The 27431-nt window shown below is 48.7% G+C and overlaps 1 protein-coding gene across 3 annotated transcripts in view; it reads left to right on the forward strand.

The window, feature by feature from the left end:
• USP20 (ubiquitin specific peptidase 20) overlaps nt 1–27431 on the forward strand; it is a 46196-nt gene that overhangs the window by 819 nt on the left and 17946 nt on the right. For all 3 annotated transcript variants that reach the window (XM_008005956.3, XM_008005958.3, XM_008005957.3), the window contains exons 2-9: nt 13197–13308; nt 15947–16043; nt 20256–20309; nt 22010–22072; nt 22421–22552; nt 24560–24656; nt 25165–25234; nt 26831–26944. In XM_008005956.3, the coding sequence (XP_008004147.1) occupies nt 15963–16043; nt 20256–20309; nt 22010–22072; nt 22421–22552; nt 24560–24656; nt 25165–25234; nt 26831–26944 (611 nt within the window). In that variant the 5' untranslated portion in view covers nt 13197–13308; nt 15947–15962. The remainder of the gene's footprint in view (nt 1–13196; nt 13309–15946; nt 16044–20255; nt 20310–22009; nt 22073–22420; nt 22553–24559; nt 24657–25164; nt 25235–26830; nt 26945–27431) is intronic.

The following is a 27431-nucleotide window of genomic DNA, read 5'->3' on the forward strand; positions in this document are numbered from 1 at the left end:
CCCTTAAGTAACAATAGTTTTCCTTTTCTCAGCGTCATCCCTTACTTTGAGAACTACCTCTTACTAAGCAGTTACCATGTGGCAGGCCCTGGGCAAAGCATAATCTTATTGAATTCTCCCAGCAATCCTTTGAGGTAGATTGGTTTTCGTTTTACAAATGAGAATGTGGAGTCTCCGAGGGGCAGTGCGCACCTCAAGTTACACAGCTAGGAGGTGGAACAGGAATTGGTTGCAGGTCAGTCTCTGCAGCACGGTTTGCACAGGGCCTGGCACAGTACGAGTGCAGTGGATGTTTGCTGCTGCTGCAGCTGCTGTTACATCTCATTGGCTGGGGGGAAGGGCTGGTGGGGACTGTTGGGGGTTCCCTCTTCGGGAAGACCGTTCCAAAGCAGGGCAGCGTTTCTGGAATGCCTTACGTTTTTTCTGGAACAGTCTCCGCTGAGATTGTTCTTCTCTTCTTTGGGCTGGAAAAAAAAAGTAGACTCAGGACTTCTTGCACCAGCCTTTTATCTTTGGTCAAAATCCATATATTAAAGTCTCAAAGTCTTGCCCTCTGCAGTCTGGTTCAGCCAAACCCAGAGGCACCTGCACTCACTGGATGCGGAGTCCCTGTCAGATGATGGAGAGGCTCCTTGGGAATTGCTGCAGGAGTCCAGGGGTCAACGTCTGCAGCTGTCATGCTCTCAGAGGTGGCTCTGAATCTGCCCAGCAAGCAGCCCATCCGCCAGGGGGGGTGCTGGACACTACTAAGGAAAGGGCAAGAAGGCCAGGGGCATTTCTGGACCCTCCTCCTCAACTGAAGTCCCAGGGTACAGATGAGCTGCCCCCACCCTTGCTCCGTGAGGCCAGAGGACCCAGTGATACCCACCACCTGTGCTGTGGCAGATCTAATTGAGTGCTGTTTAGCAAAAGGAATGCTGAAAAAGTGGCAGCTGTGAATCTGGCAGTAAGTGGCTTTGCAAAGAGACTGCAGCCCAAGTCTCGCTGGGCCCTTTTAAGGGTAGGATGAGACTGCCTCTCAAAAGGACCCTCCCGGAGGTACCGGTTCTCTGCAGTTCAAAGATGAGTCCAAGGTCTTAATCTTGTTTGGGAGTTTAGTTGTTGAAGAAAATGTACAGATTCATCCTAGGTTTAGGATGGTTTCCTAGCTCCTTTCTGGAGCCAGATGAAATGTTGGCTTGTTTCAGGGTTCAGGGAGCTTTCATATCCAGGTGGATTTGGGATCCAGCAACGTGATCCAGTTCACAGCCTCGCTATAGTCAGTATCCAATAAATGTATTTATTGGAGCAATGTATTCAACAGATACTTAGCATTTACTATATGAAACAGGCACTGTTCTAAGTGCTTGAAATAAATCAGTGAGCAAAAGAGACAAAAGATCCCTGATTAGTTGAGTGTATGTTATGATAGTAAAGTATATAAAGTGTGTTAGAAGATGGTAAGTGCTGTGGAAAAGAAAAAAATAGAGCAAGGTAAGGGAAATCACCTCCGGGAGGGTGGCAGGGTTGAGTTGCAAATTAAAATTAGCACATTCTGGTTTGAATTTGGTTGGGAACATGACAGATAAAGCCGTGGATTGAATGATAGGCCTTGGTTTCCAGTTGCTGCCCGGTGGTTTAAGGGTAAGCTTGAACTTTATTTTACAAAGGCTTTTATTTAGAGGGTACACCCTGAACTCAAGTCCTGATTGTGGGGTATTTAATAGTGATGAAAGAGCCAGGCTTTTCTTAGCTTTTTACCTTATCAAGACAAACAGATATCCAACTGGTTCTCATTAGCGTGAAGGAGGAAACTTGGAGAAACCATGTAAGTTGACAATAATTTTTTTTTTTTTTTTTAAGACGGAGTCTCACTTGGTCGCCCAGGCTGGTGTGCTGTGGTGCAATCTTGGGTCACTCCAACCTCCGCCTCCCAGGTTCAAGTGTTTCTCCTGCCTCAGCCTCCTGAGTAGCTGGGATTACAGGTCCCCACCACCACACCTGGCTAATTTTTGTATTTTTAGTAGAGACGGGGTTTCGCCATATTGGCCAGGCTGGTCTCGAATTCCTGACCTTGAGTGATCCGCCCACCTCTGCCTCCCAAAGTGCTGGAATTACAGGTATGAGCCACTGTGCCGGGCCAACAACAAATATTTAAAGACAGGAAAGTGGCAGTGCTCTTTGGCTTCAGTGAGCAGTCAGGGCTCAATAAATAGAAATTTCAGGAGAGCCAGTTTCCGTTGTTATAAAGACTTAGGTTTGAAGCAACTAGAGCTGCCCCGTGGCAAAAGGATGATTTTATCATCAATGACTGCTCAAACTGGGTTTGGAGAACAACCCAATAGGGCTTTTACAGAGCAGAGTTCTGCCTTAAGGGGAAGATGCATGGTTTCTAAACCCCCCTAAACTCTGAGATTCCATGGGGGAAGCCAGCTGCCTGAAAAGAGAGGATCTGATTTCAGGCCCCAGAAGTCATGATTTTCCTAGTTCTTAGTTTCTGCATCTTTAATATGAGTTTTTTCTAAGGTTTCCAGTCTGAGCTTCAAGACTGAGTTTCAGTTCATGCTTACTCATCACCAAGTGTGAGGCTTTTGATGACCTGGGCCAGTGACTGGCTCCAGCCTAGGGTAGCCCCAAGCCCATGCCTTCTCCAATTAAGGGACTCTTCCGGACAGAGCTCAGAGCAAAGGGTGGTAGCAGGCTTTGGGCTGCAGGGAGATACTGTCATATCCTAGACCGAAGGAAGTTAAGCTGAGCAGAAAAATGCTCTGAAGAATGACTCAGAAGAGGCTCTTGTGAGGAAGCTTCCTTGGAGTGTGCGTGTTTGGATTTGGGGAGGTGAAGGTTGTCCCCATGCCAAGCTGGCCGGGGCTGTTTGTGACGTCATGGAGCTGAGCGTTCAGAGCACGGGCCTCAGGGCAGGTAGTCGTGGGTTTGAATTATGGCTCTGCAGCTCAGTAGCTGTGTGACCTCAGCCAGTTATTCCACCTCTCTGAGCCTCGGTGTCTCCATCGTTAGTGATGGAGATGGATTTAGTTTGGAACCTTGCCACCTCCCAGGGTGGTTGTGAGGGCCCAGTGAGGTCATATGTGAGAACACCAGACTAAGATGTTAGTGTCAGTTCCAGTATTCAGGGCCGTGGGGCAGTGGGCAGGGCAATGAGGAAACACAGAGGTGTGTGGGCAGCAGAGATCGTGGAGGTGCGGAGGCATGAGGAGGCCTGAGGGCTCTGCTTCCAGAGTCAGGATGGTGGCCTCCGAGTGAGGACTGGGTTAAGGGAAGGGGTGGGTGTGTCTGGGACTTAGGGAGAATGCTGTTGTGTGGAGGTGGAGTGAAGACAGCAGGAAGGAGAGAAAGGCTGTGTGCTGTGAGGGCCAGAGGGGAATGTGGAGGGGGTGGGCACACACCCTGTGCAGGGCTGGGGGTGTGAGATGACTAATGTGGTTGGGGTCAACGTGGGCAGGACTGTGGGCATCGTTGTGTGGGTGGAAGGACCAGAAGTGTCACCCTCCCCATCCTGAGGGACTGGTTCCTTGCTGGGAGGAGGAGGATGTAGCCAGGACCTCTGGGAAACCATGAGTAACAGGCACCAGAGGCAGCCAGGTCTAGATGTGCTGCCTGCCTGGGCCCACAGGCTGTGCTGGCTGGTCCCTCCCCTGCCCCTCTTCAGGCCTTGCCCCTCCACTTTGCGCCTGTGGGTGGAGTGGCACTTTCCCCCTCCCTGGAGGCTCAGGGAAGGAAAGCTGCCTTTATGAGCCTGAAGCATCTTGTAGGTCTCCTGGGGCCAGCAATGGTGGGCTCTTTGCCAAAAGTCTCAGGCCTTCCTCCTCCCATCCTGTGCTCTCCTGCCCCTAGAGAAGAGGCTCTGGTGGGCCGGGAGGGCCGGGCACACCCTGTACCTTGCTGACTTGTCGCACAGTAGGTCCTACTCTGCGCGGCTGCACCTCGGAGCACGTTCTTTCAGCTGCACAGGTGTCTTTCCCTTTCAGCCTTTATGAAACGCCTGCTGTGCACACTCCATATATTTGCACAGAGGCACAGGTGGGACGGGAAGAGTGGGGAAAGCAGACACAACCTGCTGGCTTCCTGCTGTGTTGCTTCCTGTCTGGGACTTTCCATTCTTCCTCTGTGAGTTGAAAAACAGCCGCCCTTGCCCGAGAAGGTGGGTCAGCGAAGCCCTGGGTACTAGGTCTGGAGGCTCAGTGGGTGCTGGGTCCTGGATCCTGCGATGGGGCTGCCTGTTCCAGAAAGCCCCCTCCCTGCTCCCACCTCAAAGGCAAGAAAGGGAATCTATTTTTTTAAAGAGTCAAACTTTCAAAGTTACAAGAAGAATACGGTGAACTCCCACTTACCCCTCACCTAGATTCACCAATTGTAACATTTGCCTTATTTACTCTAGCTCTAATCTCTATACTTATTATCATAATTATTGCTGATTCAGGTAGGGGTAAGCTGCAGCCATCACAGTCCTTTTCCCCTAAATATCCCAGCAGGAATTAACTAAGAATAAGAACATTATCATACGTAACCAGAGAGTGAGTTCCACCTTTAGAAACTTACTTTTTTTTTTTTTTTTTTTTTTTTTTTTTGAGACAGAGTCTTGCTCTTGTCACCCAGGCTGGAGTGCAGTGGCGTGATCTCGGCTCACTGCAACCTCTGTCTCCCGGGTTCAAGTGATTCTTCTGCTTCAGCCTCCTGAGTAGCTGGGACTACAGGCGCCCACGACCATGCCCAGCTAATTTTTGTATTTTTTGTAGAGACGGGGTTTCACCATGTTGGCCAGGTTTGTCTCGAACTGCTGATCTCAGGTGATCCGCCAGCCTCAGCCTCCCAAAGTGCTGGGATTACAGGCGTGAGCCACCACTCCTGGCCTAGAAACCTTCACATTGATGGAATCATGTATTTGTTTCCCAGACTTGCCATAACAAAGTACCACAGACTGGGTAGCTTAAACAACAGAGATTTATTTTCTCACAGTTCTAGAGGCTGGAAGTCACAGATCAAGGTGACTAAAGGTTTGGTTCTTCTGAAGGCCCTTTCCTTGGCCTGCAGATGGCCATCTTCTTGCTGTGTCCTGGCTTGGTGTTTCCTCTGTGTGAGTCCAGATTTTCTCATCTCATAAAGATACCAGTAAGATTAGATTGGGGCCTGCCCTAAAGATCTTATTTTAACTTAATTATCTCTTTAGAGACATTATCTTCAAATATGATTACATTCTGAGGTCCTGGTGGTTAGAACTTCAGCATATGAATGGGGGAGAGAGAACAATTCAGGCCATAACAAATACTATGATCTGATAGGCAGTCCACACTCAGGTATGCTGGTTGTCTTGGACATGTTCTTTGTGGCATCCTCCAACCTTGAACCACGATCCAGCTTTGTCATGTCTCCTCAGTGTCTTGCCTGGAACAGTTTCTCAGCCTTGGTGGAGCAAAGGAATCTTCAACTTGCAGGGAAGCAAAGGTGCTCAGCAGGAATGAGGGTTCAGAAGCACAGGCTGCCCCAGGACAGGGAAGCTGTTGAAGGGTTTGCTCTAGTCCATGAAGTTGCCTTTCCTGGCTTTTTCTTTGATGTTAAAAGCACCAGGAGGTGAACTTAGATCTCAAGAAGCGCACCAAGAATCCGTGCATGAGTCCCCTGCCGTGTGTCTGACTCCATCACCGTGGTGCCTGTTTGTTGCTGGGCTGGTTGGCCTGCAGAGCCCTGAGTGGTCTCATGGAGGTTGCCCTTCTGAGTGACCTTGAGCGTGTGACTTCTATTCCTACCAATTTCAGTGTCCTGATTATAAAACAGCCAGTGACACAAATTATAGTAGTAAACATTTTTTGAGCATTCTTGTCATGCAAATCAGTAGAAAATCTGAGCCACCCAGAAAGTCCATGAGGCCCTGCCCTCAGTCATTCAACTTAGTGTTTACTGTGTATTGGCTCACTTCATCTTCTGAGTAACCCTAGGTGCTGCCATTGTCCCCATTTTATGAATGTGGAGACTGAGCGATTTATCTAAAGTCACAGACTTGCAAGGGGCGGAGTGAAGTATGAACCCAGGGCTACTTGTCCCTGTAATTTCCTTCCGTAGTGACTGTCACCTCCCGGGATAATGTGTGTGCAGCAGCTGACCCTCAGTGAGTGTAGGAAAAGGAGGTGCTGGTGGTGATTATCACCCCCCTAGTGTCTGCTTGCAAGTACGCTGAGGTTGAAGTATGGGACTCTGTGCCCTACAAGAATAGGGCCTATGCCTGGCTGTTTCCCAGCACCCCAAGTCACTGTTCCTAAGGAGGTACATGGTCAGTATTGGTTGGGTACCAAAGAAAAGCAAAAGGACAACTTTCAGACAGCTGAGATGTGTACCCTCTTGTCGACCCCCATGCTTCAGATAATTTAGGTCCTGTGTGTAGAATTTTTTTCTTTTTCTTTTTCTTTTTTTTTTTTGAGACGGAGTCTTGCTCTGTCACCCAGGCTGGAGTGCAATGGCGTGATCTCAGCTCACTGCAACCTCCGCCTGCTGGGTTCAAGCGATTTTCCTGCCTCAGCCTCCTAAGTAGCTGGGATTACAGGCATGTGCCACCACGCCTCGCTAATTTTTTTGTATTTTTTGTAGAGATGGGGTTTCACCATGTTGGTCAGTCTGGTCTCGAACTCCTGACCTTGTGATCCACCCTCCTCGGCCTCCCAAAGTGCTGGGATTACAGGTGTAAGCCACCGCACCTGACCCTGTGTGTGGAATATTAAGCACCCAGTGTTTTCTGTACTACCGCCGTTTTTCCTTAATAGAAATAATTTTTCACCATTAATTTATAAAACATTAGTAAACCTTAAACTTTCTATGTTACACATACTCATATACTGCTGATAGGCAGATAAATGTATATACTTTTTCTAAAGGGAAGCTTATCAGTATTGATGTAGAGCCTTCAAAGCACACATTTTGACCAATAGATTTTTTTTTTTTTTTTCTGGTCAAAGATGTAGGCCGGGCATGGTGGTGTACACCTGTACTCCCAGCACTTTGGGAGGTCACGGTGGACTGATCACTTGAGGTCAGGAGTTTGAGACTACCCTGGCCAACGTGGTGAAACCTCATCTTTACTAAAAATACAAAAATTACCTGGGTATGATGGCGGGTGCTTGTAATCCCAGCTACTCAAGAGGCTGAGGCAAGAGAAACACTTGAACCCAGGAGGTGGAGGTTGCAGTGAGCGGAGATCACGCCACTGCACTCCAGCCTAGGCGACAGACTAAGACTCTGTCTCAACAGCGATAACAACAAAAAAACAGGCTGGGCGCAGTGACTCATACCTGTAATCCCAGCACTTGAGAAGCTGAGGCAGGCGGATCACCTGAGGTCAGGAGTTTGAGACCAGCCTGGCCAACATGGTGAAACCTCATCTCTACTAAAAGTACAAAAAGATTAGCAGGGTGTGGTGGTGCATGCTCGTATTCTCAACTACTCAGGAGGCTGAGGCAGGAGAATTGCTTCAACCCGGGAGGTGGAGGTTGCAATAAGCCGAGATTGCACCACTGCACTCCAGCCTGGGCAACAAGAGTGAAAACTCCATAGTCAAAGATTCACATTCCTGGTGGCTCACGCCTATAATCCCAGTACTTTGAGAGGCCAAGGCAGTCAGATTGCTTGAACCCAGGAGTTCCAGACCAATCTGGGCATCATGGCGAAACCCTGTCTCTACAAAAGAAAAATTAAAAATGAGTCAGGCGTGGCAGTGCATGCCTGTAGTCCCAGCTACTCGGGAGGCTGAGATGAGAGGGTGGCTTGAATTTGGAGATTGAGCTCAGTCGAGATTGCACCTCTGCACTCCAGCCTGGGTGACAGAGCGAGCCTCTGTGTCAAAAAAAAAAAAAAAAAAAAAATTATATGTTTGTACATGTAAGACTTACCAAAACCGAAAAGGTAACCATATTTTTTTCCTGTACAGCAGGATTACAGGTGATTTTCATTTCATTTTATGTCTGTGTCTGTTTCTAGCGTCTATAGAGGCATGTATCAAATTTATTAAAGCCGGACAAAAATGCCTTTAAAATTTTCAGGACAAGTAGGAGAAGATGAAAAATTTGAATACAACATAGAGGTAAATGAGGCAAAAATGAATATTGAGAGGGCCGGTTGTGGTGGCTCATGTGTGTAATCCAGCACTTTGGGAGGCAGAGGTAGGCAGATCGCTTGAGCCCAGGAGTTCAAGACCAGCCTGGGCAACACGGCAAAACCCTGTCTCTACCAAAAATAAAACAATTAGCCAGTCTCATAACCTGGTCTCTAAATAAATAAATAGATAAAAATACAAAAAACATGTGTTGAGGGCACATCTTGGTCCGAGTGTGTGCTCGGACCTGGAGAGGTGTGCTTGGGAGCCATCCAGGTAGCAGCTTTAGGGACTTCTGGGATCACTCAGATGCTCCCACCCCTTCTCTGAAAACCACCCTGTGTAGGCTCAGGGCAGTGCCTGGCACAGGGGCCTGGAGAGTTCCAGGGGACGGAGGCTCTGTCCCCTGTGGTGCCCTCAGGGGTTTGGGGAAGAGCAACATACCTAGGAAGCCAGATACTCTTCTTATTTTCTTATTTTGGAAACTTGAAAATCCATTAAAAGTAACCAATTTAGGTATTCTTTTTTGTTTGTTTTTGTTTTTAGGATCAGAGGTTTAACAGGCAAAAGAAAGAGAAAGAAAGGAAAACAGCTCTCTCTCTAGTGAGAGAGAGGAGACTTTTGAGAGGAAAAGCATTTTTTGTTGTTTTTTGATTTTGATTTTGTTTTAGAGACGGGGTCTTGCTCTGTTGCCCAGGCTGTAGTGAGTGGCACAATCCTAGTTCACTGCAGCCTTGAGCTTAAGGGATCCTCCCTCCTCAACTTCCCAGAAGCACTAGGATTACAGGTGTGAGCCACTGTGACTGACCGTATTAGATTATTAGATTAAAATGATTGTAACACAGTCATTCAGGAAGCAAGTATAGGAAAAAAAAAAAAGGCAACACAAGTTCATTGTAGAAAATGCAGAAAAACAAAAAGGAAATATAAATCACTTGACTTTATCCTCCAGAAATGATAATAGCATTCTTTCTCTAGGCCCAAAACACATTGTTTCACCAAAATAGGAGTTTAATAATAGTTTTTTTTTTTTTTTTTTTTTTTTTTTTTTTTTTTTTTTTTTGAGATGGATCTGTCGCCCAGGCTGGAGGGCAGCGGCACGATCTCTGCTCACTGCAAGCTCCGCCTCCCGGGTTCACGCCGTTCTCCTACCTCAGCCTCCTGAGTAGCTGGGACTACAGGCAGGCACCTGCCACCACACCCAGCTAATTTTTTTGTATTTTTTTTTTTTTTAGTAGAGATGGGGTTTCACTGTGTTAGCCAGGATGATCGTCATCTCCTGACCTCGTGATCCACCGGCCTTGGCTTCCCAAAGTGCTGGGATGACAGGCGTGAGCCACCGTGCCTGGCCTTTTTTTTTTTTTTTTTTTCCTGAGACAGGGTCTTGTTCTGTTGTCCAGGCTAGAATGCAGTGGTGCCATCATAGCTCACTGCAGCCTCATACTGCTGGGCTCAAGCCATCCTCTCATCTCAGCTTCCTGAGTAGCTGGGACTACAGGTGCGCACCACCATGCCCAGTTAATTTTTAAATTTTTTGTAGAGATGGGGTTTCACCATGTTGCCCAGGCTGATCTCAAACTCCTGGGCTAAAGCAGTCCTCCTGCCTCGGCCTCCAGAAGTGCTGGAATTACAGGCATAAGTCACCTAACATGGTCTGACAGTGTTTTATAACTTTGTATTTTTGGGCCATTCAGCAAATGTTTTCAGAGAAGTTACTGCCTTCTTTTTTTTTTTTTTTTTTTTTTTGAGTTTTGCTCTTGTTGCCCAGGCTGAAGTGCAATGGCGCGACCTTGGCTCACCACAACCTCTGCCTCCCGGGTTCAAGCGATTCTCCTGCCTCAGCCTCTCTACTAGCTGGGAATACAGGCTCCTGCCACCATGCCTGGCTAATTTTTGTATTTTTAGTGGAAACGAGGTTTCACCTTGTTGGTCAGGCTGGTATCGAACTCCTGACCTCAAGTGATCCGCCTGTGTCAGCCTCCCAAAGTGTTGGGATCACAGGCGTGAGCGACCTCACCCAGCCTGACTTGTTTGACTGAGCAGATGTCTTTAAGGTTCATGATGGAGCAAGTGTCAGAATTCCCTTTTTTAGGCTGAATCATATTTCATTGTATGGATATATTTTGTCTATTTATTGATGGGCACTTGGTTTGCATCGTCTTTTGGCTGTTGTACATAATGCAATTATGAACATGGATGCACAAATATTTCTTTCTTTTTTTTTTTTTTTTTTGAGACGGAGTCTTGCTCTGTCGCCCGGGCTGGAGTGCAGTGGCCGGATCTCAGCTCACTGCAAGCTCCGCCTCCCGGGTTTACGCCATTCTCCTGCCTCAGCCTCCCGAGTAGCTGGGACTACAGGCGCCCGCCACCTCGCCCGGCTAGTTTTTTGTATTTTTTAGTAGAGACGGGGTTTCACCAGGTTAGCCAGGATGGTCTTGATCTGCTGACCTCGTGATCCGCCCGTCTTGGCCTCCCAAAGTGCTGGGATTAGAGGCTTGAGCCACCGCGCCCAGCCATCAAATATTTCTTTGAGTTGCCGCTTTTAGTGTGTTTGGGTGTATACCCAGATGTGGATTGCTCAATAGTGTGGTGCTATTTTACAGTTCTTGAGGAACCGCCAAACTGCATTGTGCCTCTGCTGCACCATTTCACATTCCCACCAACAGTGCACAGGACTCCAGTTTATCCACACCCTCGCCAACAGCCAACATCTTTTTTTTTCTTTTTTTTTTTTGATGGAGTCTTGCTCTGTCGCCCAGGCTGGAGTGCAGTGGTATGATCTCAGCTCACTGCAGTCTCCACCTCCCAGGTTCAAGTGGCTCTCCTGCCTCAGCCTCCAGAGTAGCTGCAATTACAGGCACCTGCCACCACACCCAGCTAATTTTTGTATTTTTAGTAGAGATGGGGTTGCACCATGTTGGCCAGGCTGGTCTTGAACTCCTGATCTCGTGATCCACCCGCCTCAGCCTCCCAAAGTGCTGGGATTATGGGTGTGAGCCACTGTGCCTGGCCTCATTCTGATTTAAAATCAACTTTATTGAGGTATAATTTTATTGAGATATAATTTACATATAATAAAATGCACATACTTTAAAGATACAGTGCACACGATTTGACAGGTGTATACATCTGATTAAACCCCACCCCAGATAAGATCTAGAACATTCCAACACCACAGAAAGTTCCTTCTTGTCTGCAATATAGCTCTGCCCTTTGCCCCAGGCAATCACTGATCCAGTTTCTATCATCATAGGTTAGTTTTGTCTGTTTTGAAATTTTATATAAATGGAATCATTTGGTATATATGTTTTTGTATCTGATTTTTTTTTTCTTGCTCAGTTTCATATTTCTCTAAATCCGACTCATGATTTAGAGCAAGACTCTGTACCACACAGATCTGATCAGGGTCACACCTGTTACAAACTAACCAGGTAAGTCGAGCATGGTGGCTCTAGTAGAAATATAAAATTAGCTGGGCATGGTGGCACATGCCTGTTAATCCCAGCTACTCAGGAGGCTGAGGCAAGAGAATTGCTTGAACCTGGGAGGCGGAGATTGCTGTGAGCTGAGATCACACCATTGCACTCCAGCCTGGGCAACAAGAGCAAAACTCCATCTCAAACAAAACGAAACAAAAACTAGCCAAATAATTGACCTCCCCCAATTTCCTGAGTTACTTAAGTTCCAATTCTGTTTCTTCATCTGTAAAATGGGAGTAGTAAGAATATATTGAGGGCTGTTAGCCACAGGGCTGATTTTTCTCTCTAAAGTTGCAGGAATGTGAGTCCAATTGCACTTGCAAATCAAGAGTGGACCTGTTAAATCAGCTGGGCATGGTGGCACACGCCTGTAATCCCAGCTACTCGGGAGGCTAAGGCAGGAGGATCACATGAACCCAGGAGGCAGAGGTTGCAGTGAGCCAAGATCATGCCACTGCACTCCAGCCTGAGCAGCAGAGTGAGACTGTCTCAAAAAAAAAAAATAAATAATGGGCCAAGTTATAACCTGCCCCCTCTCTCCCTAGCCACCCAACTAGAGAGATTATCATATACCAAAGATGCTAGCGAAACCCACACCACTGCAGCTTAAAATAGTGTAGGACTAGTGCCAACTCGGGGCATATGGCCTCAGCAGAAACAATGAAGAAAACTTAAAAACCTGACTTCAAGTGAGGAGGTTTGGAATTTGGAATCTTGAAGCTGTCATTGTCATGTGACTATTTTAAATGGTAGCTTCTAATTGCCTCTCCCTCTTTGAGCTGTCCACATCTGGGAGACTGTGACCTGCCAGTGAAATGTGGGTGGTGGCAATGTGTGGATGAGCTCGGTTGTGCCTGCAACCTGGGCCTGCTGAACACTTAAGGGTCGGGGGTTCTCAGGGAATCCCTGAGAGCTCAAAGGATGACCTGAGGGGCCTGGTGGCATGTGTGGAAGGGGCCAGGCCTTCCTGTCCAGAGGGTTGATTGGCTGTGGCAGCCCGATGGGACAATAGGAGAGGCCCTGCAGATCCCTCCAGCAGACCTTCGCAGGATTCCTCCTGGGGAGCACCAAGTTAATGCCCCAGCAGTGACTAGTGAAGGCCAGCACTCCCTAGGAGGGGCTGCCCCTGTGTGCCAGCTCTGCCTGGGCCTTGGGCAGCTGGCCCAGGAGTGATGTGGTGGTACTGTTCTCTGGATGCACAGGGAGCAGTCTAGCCTGTGGACATCCCCAATATCCCGAAATTCGTTCCTCCCAGGAGGAATGCTGGGCCCTTTTTAGCTTCTAGTTGGTGCTAAGAATGATTTTAAAGTAACAGAACTGTCTGGGCACAGTGGCTCAGGCCTGTAGTCTCAGCACTTTGGGAGACCCGAGGTGGAAGGATTACTTGAGCCCAGGAGTTCAAGACCAGCCTGGACAACAAAGCAACACCCTGTCTCTATAAGAAATTTTAAAGAAATTAGCTGGGTGTGGTGGTGCATACCTGTAGTCCCAACTATTTGGGAAGTTGAGGTAGGAGGATTGCTTGAGCCTGGAAGATCAAGCTGTGATCATGCCACTGAACTCCAGCCTGGGCAAGCGAGCAAGACCCTGTCTCAAAAATAATAACAGAACTGTGTGAAATGCCCTGGTTCATCCCCCAGGCTCCTTGCCAGAGGCCTCCACTCACTCCAGACCACTGCAGTCCACTGCTGTCAGCTGTCAACGAAGGATGTGAATGCTGGCCGCTTCCTGCGGACTTCGTGTCACCCAGAGGTAAGCCCATGGCCTCCTCTTAGGTGGGTGCCTTCAACACATACTGAGGAGGATACATCGATTTTTCTCTGTAGATGAAAGAATGGAATTGTGATTATGGGAGTTGGTTTTTTTTCAAGTCCTTATCTCTTAGAAAAATACAGATGGAATGTGATCACCTGTGTGTCTGGGATTTGCTACAAAAGCAAGAGGAAGCAGGAGGTTGAGATGAAGCAAGATTGGCCATGAGTTGTTGATTGATGAGTCTAGGTACATGGAAATATGGAAGTGTGTTATACAGTTCAGTCTACTTTGTTTTTTCCTTTTTTTCTTTGTGCTCATCTTCAATGTGACAGTAAGTTCTGCCTGCTTTTGCACGTTTACGTTTTATACAAGTTAGAAAGCAACTGAGCCGGCCTTTAGGATCTGACCAACTTGAGGCTCAGCCCTAGCACCAACATTCCTGTGAGACCTTAGACAAGAAGGAGCCTCTGTTCCTTAGTCTGTGAAATGGGGCTAATCACAGCTGCCTCAATGATTGCTGGGATAGTTTTTCATAAACGAATGCACGAAAGCCCTTAGCTTAGTATCTGACACCTCCTGAGTGCTAGTTACTCATGTTCTGAATGGGAATCTGGCCAGTTGACCCTGGCTGACCATTTGGGACAGGGAGGGGCACGTAAGGAGGAGTCTGGGGGTCCACCTCTCAGATCAGGGGGCACACAAGCGGCTTCTGCTTTTGTTTTTTTTGTTTATTTGTTTGTTTTTTTTTGAGGTGGAGTTTTGCTCTTGTTGCCCAGGCTGCAGTTCAGTGGCACCATCTTGGCCCACCGCAACCTCCGCCTCCTGGGTTCAAGTGATTCTCCTGCCTCAGCCTCCTGAGTAGCTGGGATTATAGGCATGTGCACCACGCCTGGCTAATTTTGTATTTTTAGTAGAGACAGGGTTTCTCCATGTTGGTCAGGCTGGTCTCGATCTCCTGACCTCAGGTGATCTGCCCGCCTCGGCCTTCCAAAGTGCTGGGATTACAGATTACAGGCATGAGCCACCACACCCGGTCTTTTGTTTTGTTTTTAAGACCCCTGCAGACACAGAGGCTTCTACCTTTGTTTAAAGCAATCTTGGCTCCAGTTACATCTTTGGTTGGTTTGGACCTTATTTGGCAACAGTTTGAAGCTATAATCAGCAGTCAGATTCCTGGATTTGCTTCTGCTAAAATACCGTATGTGAAGCATTTCTTTAGTTATTCATTTTTTAATGTTTTCTTTTGAAATGATTATAGATTCACAGGCAGTTGCAAAAAGTGTACCCTAAGGTACTTTGTACCTTCACCCAGTTTCCCTTAATGGTAAGAGTAACACATACTTTTTTTTTTTTTTTTTTGAGACGAGGTCTTGCTCTGTCACCCAGGTTGGAGTGCAGTGGCGTGGTCACAGCTCACTGCAGCCTTGAACTCCTGGGCTCACATGATCTCCTACCTGAGCCTCTTGGGTAGCTGGGACTACAGGCATGCACCAGCATCCCAGCTAATAATACATCTTTGTATGTCTGTAGTACAATCAGTAAAGTGACATTGGCATAATTCATGGAGCTTATTCAGATTTCACTAGTTCTGTAGGCATTCGTGTGTGTTCAGTTCTTTGCACTTTTAACACACGTGTAGATCCATGTAAGCACCCCGTAATCAAGATGCAGAGCTGTTCGTCATCACCCAGGTGCTCCCTTGAGGGCAGCATTTATTTTCTAGGACAGATATACTTTTATCCCCTGATTTAAAAGAGAAAGAAATGCAGAAGAATGTTGGGAAAGATGTTTGCTACTTGTTCTCAGTGATTTATTTTACTTTGTGCTTTCTTGTTTGAGTTTTGTTTTTATAATCAACATGTGTCAGTTAAACAAAAGCAACAGAGCTTTTTTTTTTTTTTTTTTTTCCCCATTTCTTGAAACCCATCACCCAGATGCACCACTATTGATGTTTTGGCAAACACAGTTCCAGACTGCTTTCTAGGTTGTTCTCCTGCCTTTCTGACTTTCTCCCTACTCTCAGAAGACATTCCCTGGAGGCAGTGCTGCATGGCCTGCTCCCATGGTGGTCTGGTGTTCAAACCCCACTCCCTGGGGCACTCCCACAAGAAGTGGGATAAGTGGTCTGCCAGCACTTGGCCTCCCAGAGGCTCTTGAGAAGACCAATGTCAACATCGGCTGCTTGCCTTTTTGAAACCCAGCCTTTCTACACTGCCCCCTCCTCTGCCTGAATCCTTGGATGAACACGGATTTGGCCTCCTTCTAACAAAACATCTGTGGTTTTAGATTGTCTGGTGTGCAGTTCCCTGCATGCAGACAGGACTCCTGTGTCTTCCCTACCATTAATTCTGAGCACGATACCTGCCACCTGCTATGGGCTTTCTCTACATCAGGGGTTATGCCAGGCATTTGACAGACGTTGTCTCCGTGACCTAGGAACGACCCATCGGTGTAACTGTTATCTTCTTAGACAAGGAAAGTAATGCCTGGAGAGGTTAAGCAACTTCCCCAGGTTACCAGCTGGTGTGTGGCAGACCAGGACTCAAGGCCAAAGTCATGTACTTAACCACTTACCTCCCTACCTCCTGCCAGCACTGGCTGCCATTAACCCAGGATTGCTTGTGTCTTCTCATAGGTGAGCCCAGGCCAGGATGGGGGACGCCAGGGACCTTTGCCCTCACCTCGACTCCATAGGGGAGGTGACCAAAGAGGACTTGCTGCTCAAATCTAAGGTAAAGGGTCAGACCTTACGGGGCCAGGGCCCACATCCAGAGCTGCCTCTTTCCTGGGGTGTGGACATTTCTGAAGCAGTGGAAAAACTGGTTCCTTGACCGTCTCTGCTCAGCCTTCTGTGTAAATGGAAATGCTGGCATCTGCTTGGGAGACCACCTTCTGGAGGCTGTGTCCTGATAGCCATCAATTATAGTTTAGACCAGGCCATTTGGGAACCACTAATGCTCTCTGTCCATTAGCTGTTGGGGCGGGTGCACAGAGCCTCTCCAAGACAGGGAATGAATGCTGCTTTCCAAGTCCAGGAGTGTTATTACAGATGACGCCCGAGGAGGGCTCAGGGAGGCCTGAGCAGAAAGCCAGCTGGGCCTCTTCTCAAAGTGGGAGGACGCATTGCCATCCTTTTGGTGGTGGTAAATGAAAATTTTTGAAAAGGTAATACTTGACATGGTTACAAATGAAACAGTATAAAACGATAAATATCAAGAAGTCCTTCTCTCACCCCTGTGCCCACCCTCCCCGGCCCACCCTCGGGTAAGCACTTACTCTCTTTTGTATCTTTTCAGTTTCTTTATGTGAATACAAGCAGATAAACTCATTTTAAGTTTTGCCCTTTCTTACATAAAAGATGGTATACAATCCTCTCTGTCTTGTAACTTGCTTTATTCACATGACAATGTATCTTAGAGCTCTTTGGACGTCAGTGCATAGAGACAGCTTTCTCATTTGTTACCTTGAAGCCGCATCATATTTCATCGTGTGGCCACAGTGACCGAAGCTCTGTGGACACCTGGACCCTTTGCAGCCTCTTGCCGATAACAGATGATGCTGCGATGAACGGCCTTGTAGAAAAGTCATTGCATCCATGGGCAGAGCTGCATACAGGCATGTTCCCAGGAGTGGGATTCCTGGGCATATTGGCACCTAATGCTGGTCGCCTGGGCTCATCGCACCAGCAGGTCCTTGGTGGCCTTTGGCCTGAGCTGGTTTTGTCACGAGGCCTGGCGTGGGAGTGGTTCTTCATAGTGTTTATAGCTGCTTTTGAAGTGACTTCGCCTCTTGCAGTGTGAAGTGGGGCAGAGTGAGGCCCAGATGTGTTTGCACTGCCTGATGCTGCGTTTCTCTCTGCTTCTTAGGGAATCTGAGAGCAGGGAGGGGATGAAGCAGGTGGGAGAAGAGAGGTGGAGCACAGGAATGTTTGTCCTGGGACTGGCAGCCGTTCAGAAGCCTGTTAGTGCCTCTAGAGTAGAGACTGGGCGTGTCTGGGATGCTCTGGGCCTGTGTGTCAGAGATCATGACTTCAGGTCCTCTCTGGGTATCCAGAAAGTTACAAAATAAAACCAGCGCCGTTCTAAAATACCCAGAAAGAGCAAGGATATGAGCAGGTCCTTACCAGTAAAGGAGGTAGAAATGACAAGAAACTTTCGGAAAAAGATGGCTTACTTCACTCTCGTGCTTATGGATATTGCTAACGAAATAGGATGATACCATTTTGCAGATGGGCGGAAAGAGATTGATCCATTCGTAGCTGACAGTTAACGGAGAAAATGGGCCATTCACGTTGTGGTAGGGCTGGGAATTACTGTAACTTTTAGAGAAGCAATTCTGCTTCTGGGAATTTATCCCATAGAAATGTAATCACCAGTTACAAACATATGATACAGCAGTATTTATTGAGCATTATTTGTAAAAGGGAAAAACTGGTGGCACCTGAATAATCCTCAGAAAGGGAATGGGTAAATCAGTTATGATGTGTCCAGAGTGTGCAGTTATCACAGAGGAGATGCAGTCTTCATGTACAGACTTGAGTGACCCTCAAAGGAGACACAGGCACGTTATAGATAAATGTGTATTGCGTGATCTTATTTTTACTAAAAATCACCCCCTCAAGATCTAGGCATACATGTTTTGTGTAAGAAGAATGTACAGAGGGAAATATTTCATATCATACACAACATATAGATGTCATCTGAATTGTTAGAGCAAGCGTACGATACTTTTATAAATCAAATAACTGAAATGGAGAAAAAAAAACCTGGGAAGAGGAGGGTGAATTGTGAAGTCAAAAAATCACAAGAGAGATGACAAATTCAGGAAGGTTTGGGGCTGCGGCTTTGAGTCTGCTAAGCAGACTGATCTCCTGGCACCCACAGCATCCTCCGTGAGAGACCCTAAACCACAGAGTGCAGATCTCAGCTTCATGGTATGGGACGAGCCGCTTCACTTCACTTCAACCCCATGTTCAGGCTTTCTACAAACATGGCTGGAATCTGGGTGTAGTGAGAATGAGAAGGAGGCCATGGAGGCCTGGGAGCTGACATGGCCACCCTGGGGGAAGCCAGGCTTTCTTGGTGGGAGCTTTGTGACCTTGCTGCACTGGGCTCCAGGCGCATTGGCTTTACCTGCTGTCCAGGCTCATTGGCTTCACCTGCTGACCTTGCTCTGTGACAAGGTTGTGACTTCAGTGAAAGGGGGATGTTGCTGGGCCCTGCTACAGAGACTGGAAGGGATTCTGTAAGTAGTGTGTAAAAAACTCAGCAGGCTGGGCATGGTGGCTCACACCTGTAATCCCAGCACTTTGGGAGGCCGAGGCAGGCAGATCACGAGGTCAGGAGATCGAAACCATCCTGGCTAACACGGTGAAACCCCGTTTCTACTAAAAATACAAAAAATTAGCCAGGTAAGGTGGCGGGCGCCTGTAGTCCCAGCTACTCGGGAGGCTGAGGCAGGAGAATGGTGTGAACCCAGGAGGCGGAGCTTGCAGTGAGCTGAGATCGCACCACTGCACTCCAGCCTGGGAACTCAGCTGGAGGCCAGGTGCGGTGGCTCATGCCTGTAATCCCAGCCCTTTGGGAGGCCAAGGTGGGTGGATTACCTAAGGTCAGGAGTTTGAGACCAGCCTGGCCAAAATGATGAAACCCTGTCTCTACTACAAATACAAAAATTAGCCAGGTGTGGTGACGGGCACCTGTAATCCCAGCTACTTGGGAGGCTGAGGCAGGAGAATCACTTGAACCTGGGAAGAAGAGGTTGTATCTCGCCACTGTGCTTCAGCTTGGGAGACAGAGCAAGACTCCATCTCAAAAAAAAAAAAAAAAAAGAACTCAGCTGGAGACTTGGATTATCCTCTCCAAGGGTCTGCTCCCACTGTGGTGGAGCCTGATACTGTAGCTGCTGTCGAAGACCGACACTCAGAGCTCCTCTCACAACTGATGGAAGCATGATAGATGTTGTAGGGCCTCGGCTGGGAATTGCTGTTCTAGAAATGCACAGATGCAGTTATTTGGGGCACAAATTAAGTTGCTGTAATAAAGAGTCCCTAAAATAGAGTGACGTAAATGAGATAGAAGTTTCCTTTCTCTCACAGAGCAGACCACAGGTAGGGAGGACTGGTAGGGTGGCTCTGCCATTCTCAACATGTGGCTCTCTTCCTGAGTCCAAGGTGGTTGCTTCAGCTCCTGCCGTTACATCCACATTCCAGCCAATGGTAAGAGGAGAAAGAGCAAGGGTAGCACGCAGCACAGAAGTGGCACACATGGTTTTTGCTCTCTTCTCATTGACTAGAACTGAGCCCACGTGATCATGGTGGAAGTTGGGAAACATCGTCTGCAGCAGGCTAGCTATGTGCTCAGCTAAAATCCATGCATCCCATTATTAAAGCAAGGAGGAGAGAAAGGATACCGATAGACACAGAGCAGCCTCTGACGCCCAGACCACCAGAAACCTGGGCATTTCCTGGGGTTTGCCAGGTCTAGTGAACTCTTCATTTATACCAGGCCCTGTGAACTCCCAGGGGTAGGCAAAACAGACCATCCCTCTTTCATGGAGCTCTTGTCTAACGGGTAGAAAGGCTGAAATAATTCAGTGCAAGAAAGGAAGTGTAGAAGGGGTGGTAAGAGAGCATGTTAATGAGTCTCTTACATGATTTTATTTTCCAAGATTAGGTTATAGACACTAAAATCATAAAATGTTGGTTTGAAAATGTTTTTACAGGCACAGGATAGAATTCAAACAGTAAAGTATAAAGTGCTCCCCTGGGAGCCTAATTTGGACAGGTAGTCTGGCGAAGGCCTTTCTGGGGCCAGGGCTTGAAGCTGAGACCTTCTGAGTGCATGTTAGCCAGGTGGGGCCCTCCAGGCAGGACCAGCCCCAGTGCTCAGCCCCCCAAGGGGCTCCTCACACCTACTCTTTCTCTCTTCTCTCAACCCCCACAGGGAACCTGTCAGTCATGTGGGGTCACCGGACCAAACCTTTGGGCCTGTCTCCAGGTAAAAGACCCTTGTGGCCATCGGGAGCATGGAACTGCTTTCACCTGTTGTCAGCACTGCACAGGCTGGTGCAGTGGGCTAGACTCTGGGCTGGGAACTTCCATCCCTGGTGGGCACTGCCAGAAACCTTGGGCAGGGGCACAGGGGCACAGGACTCCAGAGTCAGCAAATCCTGGGCTGGCCATTCTGGCAGCAATTAAAAATGACAGGGGAAAAAAATCGGTTGGAGAAGGCTCTGAACCGAAGGCTCCCTTCTTCATAGGACAGAATTCTAGCTTGGCGTGCGTATGTGTGAGTCGACGTGGGTGTCTTGGCTTTGAGGCCTGGCACTGCTGCTCAGCAGCGTCTCTCCCCGGGCCAGTCTCGTTTTTTCTCTGAACCCTCATTACCCGTCTATAAGAAAGAGGCTGCAACACTGACAACTGACAACTGTCCCCGCCTCACGGGGTTAGGGTAGAACTGGACAAGACGGATGCCTGTGACTAGCCAGGAGACGGCGTCCGGGAGAAGCTGGAAGGGTTTGAATGATTACTGGTTACTAAAAAGAGTAAAAGTAGAGGTATGAAAACATGACAGTTTTCCCCGAGTGGTAGAATTATGGATAATTTTCTTTTTTTTCTCTGTAGTGTTTAAAAAATGTTTCCAAGCGTGTATTTTTATAGTCATACTAAAAATGACTGTTACTTTAAATTTCTTTAAAAAAAAAAACAAAACCCAAAGACAGCAGCAGCGAGTGAAGACAGCCAGTCAGTCTTTGCAGAAGCGTAGGGGTCCCCAGTGGAATTCTGGCCTCTTCTGCTCAGCCCTGTCACTCAGCACAAAGTAGAGAGCAAGACACTGTGTATCCGGGGGAAGCAAGAAGGCCCAGATGTTATCTCCTGAGCCGTTACAAGTGCAGGACGCGGTCCTACCTCATAGGAGCCACAGTCCCCTTGGACAGATGTGGGAGCCTGATACTGAAAATGGCACGTGCTTTCTGAGTCAGCCACGTGATAAAAATCAAAATGATTCCATCGTTTTCCCAGAAGGCCCTGCTGATCACAGGTGGCAGTGACAGCAGGCACTCCTGTAGGAGTGTGGCATTGGCCACTGGCTACTGGCTGGCATGGAGGCTCACAGTGGAGGCACTGAGTGGGCCTTGGAGGATGGGTAGATTTGGGATAGGAGAGTGTGAGGGCCCTTTCAAGGCAGCATCATCAGGGGCATGCGGGCCCTGCTGTGGGGTACTGGGTCCATACTGGGCTCCCACTATCTGTGCCCCTTGTTTCAAACACCTGGTCCCCATTCAGCATCCCCCGTTAGAAAATGGCTGTGAGGCCTAGGATCCCCACCAAAAACATAGGTCCCAATAACTGACCCCACTTCACATGGGGTTTTCTTGGAGGGGGAGGGTCTGGGTCCCGAGCAGCCAGGCCCCAGCCGGGACCCCACCTGGGCTTCTTGCTGGAGAGAGCGGCCCAGGGCATACTGCTTGTCTCACTCAGAGGGCAGGGACAGTGTTTACTGCCCATCACTGCCCAACAGAATTTCAGGTGTACGGACCTGCAGACCTGTGTTCCTTAGAGATGGCAGAGCCTCAGTCCCTTGTAGTCCCTGTTCAGGAGAGGTGGGGGCACTGACTTTGGGATGGAACCAGAGACACTGTGTTGACACCATCCTTTTGGCAAGCTCCAGTCCACTCTCCTCCCCTCTCTTCCCAGGTCTCCTGCCCCTATGTTGGCTGTGGAGAATCCTTTGCTGACCACAGCACCATTCATGCACAGGTGAGTGTGGTGGCTGAGAGTATGGGCCCTACAGTTAGATGGCCGGGGGTTCAAACCCCAGCTCCACCTTCCTGCTCTGGGCCTAAATGGCTGGGGCAATAAATGGTGTCATCCTAGCATGGCTCCTGCAAAGAAGAGAGGATGCAGGTAAAAACATTTTGCATCTGCACCATTTGATAAGCAGCAGCCCTCAGGGTCCTGACCCGGGGGGTAAGCAAAATTTGAGCTTCCGGTCTCTGTTCTGACAGGACCTCTTACTGAGAGGCTGGGGAGCAGAGTAGCCATCACAGGTTAGGGCACTTGTTAGGCCAGAATACCTTGGACCTCGTTTTGGATATCACCCTCTAGGCAAAAAAGCACAACTTGACCGTGAACCTGACCACATTCCGGCTGTGGTGTTACGCCTGTGAGAAGGAGGTGTTCCTGGAGCAGCGGCTGGCAGCCCCTCTGCCGGGCTCCTCCTCCAAGTTCTCTGAGCAGGTAACCTGTGTGGTGGGCTCTGTTTGGTTGTTGGCAACACTGTGTTGAGGATGAGGCAGTGTGACCTGAGCATCCGTGGAGCATGGGTCAGTAGGTCCCAGAGGTGTGTGTTCCTGGGTCAGTATGTTTTCAGGTGACTTTGAGGAGCTCACATCAGCACATGCTCACTGAGCCCAACTCTGTGCCGAGGCATGTGTGAGGTCATGAGGGTGCAGAGGTGACTGAGAGTAGGGCCTCCCTTGAGGAGCTCGGAGACCATGGGGTGGCCGTGCAGAGTGTAGGTGTTGGGGTGGGCTCAGGGCCATGAGGTAAGTGTAGACCCAGACCTTATGGAGAGGGTTGACGAGGTCACAGATGGCCTCTGGCCATCCCAGATTTGAAACCATTCCTAAGGGAATTCCAGGTAGTTGCTACAGCACGCTTCTCCGTGGGAAATGCCCAGAAACCACCTAGGTAATGTCAACCAGAGAATGGTCCTTTGATCAACAGTGTGTGCTCTGCAACCTTAGAGATGGCGGGTCAGCAAGCCCATGACCTGGAGGGCCCAGCCCCAGGCCTGTCCTCAGGGAATGGTCAGTAATCCTGGATGGCAGAGCTGCCTGCTAGAGGAGAAGCCAGGACATGTGTGTGGCATTGCGTGGCTGTCTCCTCCATTTATTTTATTTTATTTTAATTTAATTTTTTGAGACCGAGTCTTGCTCCGTTGCCCAGGCTGGAGTGCAGTGGTGCAATCTCAGCTCACTGCAACCTCTACCTCCTGGGTTCAACTGATTTCCTGCCTCAACCTCCTGAGTAGCTAGGATTACAGGCGCCTGCCACCACGCCTGACTAATTTTCATATTTTTAGTAGAGTCAGGGTTTCGCCATGTTGACCAGGCTGGTCTTGAACTCCTGACCTCAAGTAATCCACCTGCCTTGGCCTCCCAAAGTGCTGGGATTACAGGCAGGAGCCACCGCACCCGGCCTCTCCTTCTGTTCAGACAGTCACATGATAGGGCTTGATAAGTGCTTATTGAATGCATTTGTGAACTTGGTAGATGTTTATGAATTTTTGTAGAAAAGGCTATAAAACAGTATATGCAATATCTTGTTTTTGTTGTGCATGTGTATTAACAGTTAGAAGTCTATATAATATAGGCTGGGCGCCGTGGCTCACGCCTGTAATCTCAGCCCTTTGCTGGGCCAAGGCAGGAGGATCGCTTGAGCCCAGGAGTTTGGGACCAGCCTGGGCAACAGAGTGAGACCCCGTCTCAACAAAAAATAAAATTAGTCAGGCATGGTAGCACATGCTTGTAGTCCCAGCTACTTGGGAGGCTGAGGTGGGAGGATCACTTGAGCCCAGGACTTCAAGGTTGCAATGAGCTACTGCACTCCAGCCTGGGTGGCAGAGCAAGACTATCTCTTAAAAAAAGTCTACATAATATACATACAGACTATTAACAGTAGTTCTCTCAGGAAAATGGGGTTGCATGTTTATTTATGTTTCTATTTTTCCCAAATTTATTATAAATAAAATATTTTTTATTATTGTCAATAAAAAAATACAAGTCAACAGCTGGGCATGGTGGCTCATGTTATCCTAACACTTTGGGAGGATCGCTGGAGCCCAGGAATTTGAGACCAGCCTGGGCTATATATAAAAAGGTTAGCTGGGTGCTGTGGCATGCGCCTATAGTCTCAACTACTGAGAAGGGTGAGGTGGGAGGACCCCTCGAGCCCAGAAGTTGGAGTCAGCAGTGAGCTCTGATTGTGCCACTGCACTCCAGCCCGGGTGACAAAGCAAGCCCCCATCTCTAAAAAAACACAGGCACAAACAAATCAAGGAGTTCCCAGGGCAAGGCCACCAAATCTCTCTCTTTTTACAGTGCCTTCTGCTCAAATGGACTGGCTCAGCCCAGTGGGGGCTTCCAGGCAGTGGGGCTGGACTTCCAGCCCTTGGGAGACACCTGGGCCTCTGACTCCAGCCCCTCTGTTCCCTGTTTTCCTCACTTGGGGTCTTTAACACAGGACTCCCCGCCACCCTCCCACCCTCTGAAAGCTGTTCCTATTGCTGTGGCTGATGAAGGAGAGTCTGAGTCAGAGGACGATGACCTGAAACCTCGAGGTAATGGCCCCCACAGCAGGGGAAGCTGATGGACTGGGCTGGGGGCCTCACCTGGAGGCTAGAAACTGCCAGAGTCTTGGTCTTTATTTGCACCTGCTATATGGACAAGGAAGGATAGGGTGACGGATAAGCTGCATAGCATGGTGGCTTCCCTCCGGAAGCTGGCTGGCCTAGCTGAGGTTCTGGAGAGCTGGCTATCTTGTCCCCTCTCCCAGCTGGGTGACCCTGGGCAGGCCAGCCCCTCTGCTGTATGGTCTGGACAGTGGGCCTGGCTGGGCGGAGGGGCAAAGGAGTTCGTCTATTTAAAACACTCAGGTAACCACAGCTGTTGTGAGCAGGAACCTTGTTAATTTACTGGGAAGATCCCTGGGGTGGAACACTTCCGCCATGTCCTTTTCTTGGGTCTTGGGCAGTTGAGAGCCACAGCTTTGTGCCAAATGTGACTTGCAAGGTCTCCTCAGCAGGGCAGGGCGCTCACCTGCTCCTCCCCCTTGTGTTTATTTCCCAGGCCTCACGGGCATGAAGAACCTCGGGAACTCCTGCTATATGAACGCTGCCCTGCAGGCCCTGTCCAATTGGTAGGTCGACACTTTGTCCAAGGGCCGAGAGCTGTCCCTGGCAAAGCCCCAGAAACAGCAGCAGTAGCAGCTCCCAGCCTGTTGCCCACAAACACATGTATAGGATGCACAGCAGCAAAATTCCTAAAAACATGCGTGCCCTTTGACCCAGCAATCTCCCCAGTCGAAATGTATCCTGAGGAGATAACCAGAGATGCTGGGGAAGTTGTACATGCAAGGAGGCTCACTGCTCTGTTGTTTATTGGAAACGATTTAAAGGCCCATCTGCAAGGGAGTATAAATTCTCATAGCCCTTGCAGCAAGTGCAGGAAAAATGGCACAAGACAGCGTGCATTGAAACAAAACAGGTTTCAGAATCTGGTGAGTGGGGGAAAAAGGAGGTTATAAAGCATTGTGAGGTAAAATCCCATTTTACGAGAGAAACGCGATTTTCCATTAAGGAAAGGCTATCAGCTCCATGAGGCCAAGGACGTCTCCTGTGTCTGACATGCTTCTTCTACCCAGTGGAGATTAGAGATGCAGTATATGTATGCAGGAAGGAGAGAGGGAATGGGTACAAATGTGTAGAAAAGTCTGGGAGACTATGTCCCAAAATGTTCCTAGTAACTATCCTCAGGTAGCAGGATGCAGGTCAGTTATTGTTAATAATTGACCGCACCCAGGCCGGGCGCGGTGGCTCACGCCTGTAATCCCAGCACTTTGGGAGGCCGAGGCAGGCGGATCACGAGGTCAGGAGATCAAGACCATCCTGGCTAACACGGTGAAACCCTGTCTCTACTAAAAATACAAAAAACTAGCTGGACTTGGTGGCACGCACCTGTAATCCCAGGTACTGGGGAGGCTGAGGCAGAAGAATCGCTTGAACCCAGGAGGCGGAGGTTGCAGTGAGCTGAGATCGTGCCATTGCACTCCAGCCTGGGTGACAGAGCAAGCCTCCATCTCAAAAAAAAAAAAAATTGACTGCACCTAGTCCGTTTTAACTTTAATAACTTCTCTAAAGGCCCTGTCTTGGCTGGGCACAGTGGCTTACGCCTGTAATCCCAGCACTTTGGGAGGCCAAGGCAAGTGGATCACCTGAGGTCAGGATTTCAAGATCAGCCTGGCCAACATGGTGAAACCCCGTCTCTACTAAAAATACAAAACAATTAGCGAGGTGTGGTGGCATGCGCCTGTAATCCCAGCTACTTGGGAGGCTAAGGCAGGAGAAGCACTTGAACCCAGGAGGCAGAGGCTGCAGTGAACCAAGACTGCACCACTGCACTCCAGCCTGGGCAACAGAGTGAGACTCTGTTTCAAAATAATAAAAATATTAATAAAATAAGATAAGTTGAGATAAAATAAAATAAAAATACGCTGTCTCTAGATATGGTCACACTCTCAGGTACTGGGGATTAGGGCTTCACAGATGAATTTTGGAGGATACAATTTTCTCATAACTGGTAGGAGCCTTCTAGTCACCTTTAGGCATTTCTGGGTCCAGGGTTACTGTGCTCCCTGCGCGAGCACTCAGGGCTCCCCGCTACGCAGCCCTTTCTAAACCGTGCCACCTGCCTCGTTTGCTTTCCTGACCTGCCTCTCTCTCTCCCTTGCACCCAGCCCACCGCTGACTCAGTTCTTCCTGGAGTGTGGAGGCCTGGTGCGCACAGACAAAAAGCCAGCCCTGTGCAAGAGCTACCAGAAGCTGGTCTCTGAGGTCTGGCACAAGAAACGGTGAGCAGCTGCATCCCTAGCCTTGGGCGGTGTGTGGGGACTGGGGTTTCCTGTCAGCACCCATGATTGAGCTCTTCCTATGGATTCAGCCCCCAGCGAGGGCTTGCCTCACTTTGTCCTGGGTAATGCTTGTAGCAAGCCTGCGGGGTGAAATTGCATCCAGTCCTGTTTTACAAATAGGGAAACTGAGGTGCGAGAACTTTAAGTATCTTGCTTAAGGTCATAGAACCTGCAAAAGGTGAGCTAGAATTTGACCTGCTGTTGACCCTAGCCAGCAGCCACTGGGTAGATGTCTTTGCCAAGAGACATGGTGACCCGGCCTCAGCCACAGCTGTGTGTGGAGGAGGTGGTGTGGGGCAGGGAGTCACAGACTGGATGGAGCTTCTGGCACAGTATGAAATGAATTTAAAGACCAGAGTCTGTGATTAGATCTATTTCTCTAGGAAAAGTCAAAGTTGGGAATAATTTAAAATGAGCACATAGAAAT

The sequence above is a fragment of the Chlorocebus sabaeus genome, chromosome 12 (assembly GCF_047675955.1).
Source record: "Chlorocebus sabaeus isolate Y175 chromosome 12, mChlSab1.0.hap1, whole genome shotgun sequence".
Taxonomy (NCBI): domain Eukaryota; kingdom Metazoa; phylum Chordata; class Mammalia; order Primates; family Cercopithecidae; genus Chlorocebus; species Chlorocebus sabaeus.